The following is a 5615-nucleotide window of genomic DNA, read 5'->3' as shown; positions in this document are numbered from 1 at the left end:
GTCTCTGTTTAAAATAGTATGAATGTATATGTACTTATATACATATTTAATAAATTCAGTCACTTTAAACTGATCTATGTATATTCACATAGAGATATTTAATTTCTGAATTCCATGAGTTCACAATTGAAAACTCATTAAATAGTAACTTGGTTTACTATATTAAGTACTTAAGCTGAAGATATCAAAAACTTGCTTCCCAAAACCATGTTAGTGGTTTATAATATTGAAACCATACAAGTGCTTCCCTGGAAGGCTTGACCAGATGGATATACACATGTCCAAATCTAGGGAAAGCACTTGAAACCAAATAATTCCATCATTTGCATCTCCATATTTACAGATAAGAATTCGTGGATAAACAAATTAAGTGTGTTTGAGAATGGTACATGAGCTTCTTTCTCCTATGACATAAATCATGGGAGTTGGCAAGGACCTGCTTGTTGAATGTCAGGGACACATTTTCCTCCAGGCTCCAAAGGGGAACCACCCAGGATGGCTCAATCCAGCGACTACTGGATATATGAGGTGCCACCATTTGCCATCTTAATTTTGACAGTTGTAGCCACAGAGTGCCTCATTGGTATCATTGCAAATGGGATCATCATGGCTGTGAATGTGGTCCCATGGGTTCAGAAAAAGGCAGTTTCCATAAATACTAGAATTCTGCTTCTCCTGAGTGTATCCAGAATAGGCTTCCAAAGCATCATCTTGGTAGAAACGACGTTCTTCATATTCAAAGATTCTTTTGACGACAGTGTTTCCTATTGTTTCTCCAAAGTAAGTTTTGTATTCTTAAATTATTGCGACCTCTGGTTCACCGCTTTGCTTAGCTTCTTCCACTTTGTAAAGATTGCCAATTTTTCTTACCGCCTATTCCTCAAACTAAAGTGGAGAATTTCTGGATTAATGCCCTGGCTTCTGTGGCTCTCTGTGTTTATTTCACTCAGCTTCAGCGCGTTCTTCTGCAAGGACACCTACATTGTGTATAACAACAATTCGCAAAGTTCCAACATCTTCAACCTCACAATGTACATGATTGAGACTAATGTGGTCAATGTGGCTTCTTTATTAAGTTTGGGAATCCTTCCTCCTCTAATCATGTCCACTGCAGCAACCACTCTGCTGATTTTCTCTCTCAGGAGACATACCCTGCACATGAGAAATAGTGCCACTGGCTCCAGAGACCCCAGCCGGGAGTCTCACATGCGGGCCATCAAGGAAACCAGCTGCTTTCTCATTCTCTATATTTCAAATGCAGCTGTTCTGTTTGTGTACATGTCCAACGTCGTCAATGCCAGTTTTTTCTGGAGTGTTGTGCTTAAAATTGCCCTGCCTTCCTATCCAGCTGGCCATTCAATTTTACTAATTCAGAACAACCCTGGATTAAAAAGAGCCTGGAAACAGCTTCAGTCCCAAATCCATCTGTATTTACAAAGTAGATTCTGATATCAGCCCCCAAGGAGTCCACACAACATAGACAACCAGCCCCTCACTGTCTTTTCCTAGATCTTTCCTTCTTCTCCAGCTTTCTTCATCATATTCAACGGGATCCCTTCACTGTTGTAAAGTCTCTGTATGGGACTGAAAATCTTTACTCTCTCTAGTGTTTAGTGATGTTTAACTTATTTTTGTCTTTAACCCTCTCTGCCTACTTCCCTTTCCTCTATGTAAGGACAGTGACTCTTAACACCCCCTACACATTGGAATTCCTAAGGCTAACTTAAAAACACCTAATCCGGCTTTGTGTTTCATGACAATTAATTAAGAATATCTGGTGTTCTAACCTAGAAGTTTTTCTAAGTACTCAGGGTGATTCTTATGTGCAGTCAGAGTTGCTGCCAAAGCAGAAACTTCTAAAACTTGAGTTCCTGATCACTCCCCTCTCGCCCTCTTCATCATGATCTTTCAACCATGTGGGACTTTTCTAACATCTGTAAACGCATTTGTGTCCAACCCCAAAGTTCAATCTAAATAATTTGGAAAGAGCTCTCAAAGATGACAATACAAAGAGCATCCCTCAACTAAAAACAATCATCTAACATTTTTTCTAGATATGTGTCTTTATGAATTTGTGGAAACTTGAAGTACACACAAGAAAAATCTCACTGAAGTCTTGCTCTTAATAAGAAAACCTGCATATTCAAACTACAATATTACTGTGGAATTCAATTTTGTATTTATTTGCTATCTGTGTGTGAGTATGCCCTGACATGCATGTGCAAGTTAAAAGACAACTTGAAGGACTTAATTCTCTCCTTCTATCAAGTAGATCCTGGGAATTAAACTCAGGTCATCAGGCCAAGCAGCAAACCCTAAATTTGCATTGTTAAAGGAAATTGATGCATGTATATAGATTGAAAGAGTTCTATTGTATTCTTAAGTACAAAAAATGAGACTTGTGTTACTTCGTTTGCATTTCTGCTTTCACAGAACACATATTTGGAGTGTATTTATATTTCTGTGCAAAATTCCGGAGTAGTGTGGCAAAGATATCAGCAGATGACTTCTTTATCAGACCGAGTCTATGAGACGCATGATGCATTTGTACTGCATTTTGCCTTTCTGTCATTGTTTGACCTTCAGTACATTTTAGAAATCAGAACGGCAAGGATATTTTTCTTGTCTATTCAGAAATTAGTATTACAGATGCAGCAGTGCTTCTTGGTGTGCTCTCAGTGTGCTAGCTTGAATTACGTGTTTCTCAGGAAAAGATGACATGTGCTGTTAAACCCCAAGGCCATGGTCTTTTCTATGATGCTGTCGCAGAATGTGACTAACATTGAGATTTATGATGAACAGAAATATTTGACTCAGGGTCTCAAATACAGAGAGATGTAACATTATAGCTGTGTGCTATCACATTCGTCTTTTTACATACATCCTCATGTCCTCATGTTTACATGCTTGTTCCTTACAACCAAGCCACCACCCTAGTTGCCTGCTGCAGTTGGAACATTATTTGAACATATGAAGTTTGGCGTCCACAGTCAAAACAGCACCCAGCAACACATTTTTCACTAACCTGTCTGTGAAGACTTTAGTTTGCCAGCCAATACACTCTACTTGGAAGTTGTAAAATTAATTTCTCTTTTCCACTTTTAATGGAGTGCTCTGGACTACAGACAAGGGTGGCGCTATGATACAGTGGGAGAGAGACCTTTGCAGCGTCCTATAGTGAGTTGGGTCCAAACCGTAGCTAGTGAGAGAATATGCCATGTAGACATAGTATGGGTGTGGAGTTTATTGAGAGGAGAGGAGGGGAGGGAGGGAAGAGAGAGACACAGAGACAGAGAGACAGAGGGGGAGAGAGAGGGAAATGAGAAAGAGAAGTGGGGAGGGAGGCAGACTTGCCTCAGTGGGAAGACAGAGATCAGGAGTGAGGGGATCATGTCTCTTAAAGGGACCATTGCACCTATGTATATGTTAGGACCTGCGTGCCAAATGCAGAGGGATATCAGGTTCCCAAGGAGAAGGACAAACTGTACCTAGAGACTAACAGGTGGGAACCAATTTAGAGTGGCTCTGACAACAATTTTTCAACCTTTTGGGGGATATGGAGGCATATCTTACAATATTTTTGCTTTATGGTGAACTTATCAGGATGTAGGCCAAGTATAGGTAGAGAAGCATTTCCATCAATCTTCTCACCAAACATTCCTCTCTTTTTCTATTTCTATTTTAATTCTTTAATTGCTTCCTATATGTACATAATGAATTATAGTCATTCTCACCCCCATTAACTTCTCTTATTCTCCCTCTCCTTTCACTGAAATCCTTCTTCTCAATAAGCCCCCCTTCCTACTTCCATGTCTTGTGAGTGTGAAACTCAGTAGAGTTTCATTAGAGCTGAATGCATGGAGCTAAGTGGCCATGTAGTCAAATGGCCTTTAAACACTCACGGGTATCCCTGTGCATCAATACTGTTTTCAGCCTTCCAGGGAAGCTTCTTGTCATATTGGGTGGCACTGAATGCAGTGGAGTCTCTCCCCTTTGAACTTTCTGATATCTCACTTCTGTAAGCTTGCTTTTGGAAATTGGCTTAAGGGAGCTGTTTTGTTGTTTTCCTGCTTTTTTAAAACTTGAGGTAAAAGTTTTTCATACTGAAGAGTGTACACTGAAGTTTCCAACTAGAAAAGAATCTGTTTATGTGTGGCTGCATGTACATCTAAAACCTGGTTGAGACTTCTGTCTTCTGGATACCAAACATGATGTTTCTAACTCACTAACACTATTAGTGTGAGTTTTAGTTATCTGTCTCTTTTGTTTCTGTAAACATAATAAAATTATATCCTCATACATCAGCTGGTCATTAGCTAAAATAAATCCTTTACTTGGTCCTAAAATAAAGGTGGTGCTGCATTTAGATAGTCATGCAGAGATGAGAATAAGAAGAAATTGAATTGTCTACTAAAGAAATTGAATGATAAAAATGCAACAAAATAGCAATAAAAATGAAGAGTATGGAGTTTACAAGAAAAAGAATTAGTAAGAATATTGATAAAGTAGTCAAGTTCAAGTTAGAAGTGTTAAAGTTACTATCTGCTCACTTTAGCAAGTGCTAATTGTCATTCTCAAATCTAGTTCCCTTAAGTATAAAATTATAGAGTTAATAATAAAGATATCATAGGAAAGTTTATAACAGAAACTAAGATGTTCATGCTAAGTGGTTGGCATGAATTAGCCATTTTGGTTGTTGTTTATCAGGAGCAACAAATGATGCTGAGTCACCAATCACCAGACATTGACCCGAGACAAATTCAGCAGAAAAAAAATATCCCACTGTCTATTTCTATGTACAAAGAGCTACGTGAAATAAAGACACTGCTTTTTCCTTTCAGGGCAATGAAGTGGCTATTTCTACAAGCCTCATTTTATGAACTTCATTATTTATGGGCTTCTAAAAGGAGATAAACACAAAACAAACCAAAGATAAGAGCAGCCCCAGGACTCTTCAGTGAACATAGATGCTTTGGATGACTTTATTCAGGGCAGGTCCTGTAGGTCAGGATCATGAATTGAAATGGAAAACACTGCAGAATATAGGCCATCCTTTAAGGAAAAATAAGAAATTCACTCTCCATCTCCTGAACCAATCTATAGGATAATCCATAAACATAAGCATCCCCAAACAGCTGAACCCTGAGCTGTGTCAGCCAATGTTCCTGACAGGCACCATCCTTAACAGCCATCAGGTTGGGGAAACTTTTTTCATTGACTCTTTTTGGACTTCCAGAAAGGAAATGAGCTTTCCAAATGAATGCTGAATAAACACTGTTGATGGTCATTTGAGTCCCACTGAGGATTTTGTTGTTTAAAGAAATAGCATATTTGGTATTCAAAATAATGGCACACTTCCTTGTATCTTAACAAAACAGATTTTGAATAATATGCTGGATGGTGAGAGAATTTGCAGACATTCTTTACAAAGCCTTTTCTGAGGGCATCATTCTCAGGCAGACAGAGCAACATTTTATGCAGCCATAGGGATCTGGGCACAGAGCATCTAATGCAGCCATGGGGAGCTGGACAGAGAGGAGCAGAGCCAGCAGGAGATGCCTGAGAGTCATCACTCATGTGTCACATATCACAATCCTGGATCAAAAAAGACTAAC

The 5615-nt window shown here is 39.0% G+C and overlaps 1 protein-coding gene across 1 annotated transcript; it reads left to right on the top strand.

The window, feature by feature from the left end:
- The first annotated feature begins 495 nt into the window (after nucleotides 1–495).
- LOC101996162 (taste receptor type 2 member 39-like) lies at nucleotides 496–1449 on the top strand. Its single transcript, XM_005363829.1, has one exon. The coding sequence runs from the start codon at nucleotides 496–498 to the stop codon at nucleotides 1447–1449; it is 954 nt and encodes a 317-aa protein (XP_005363886.1).
- Nucleotides 1450–5615: the final 4166 nt, after the last annotated feature.

This window comes from Microtus ochrogaster, linkage group LG12 (assembly GCF_000317375.1).
Source record: "Microtus ochrogaster isolate Prairie Vole_2 linkage group LG12, MicOch1.0, whole genome shotgun sequence".
Classification (NCBI taxonomy): domain Eukaryota; kingdom Metazoa; phylum Chordata; class Mammalia; order Rodentia; family Cricetidae; genus Microtus; species Microtus ochrogaster.
Note: the sequence above shows the minus strand (reverse complement) of the source record. Positions and strands in the feature narration are given on the sequence as shown.

Excerpts from the sequence above, each read along its gene's own strand:
- LOC101996162 (XM_005363829.1), top strand. The coding sequence starts at position 496 with ATGGCTCAATCCAGCGACTACTGGATATATGAGGTGCCACCATTTGCC.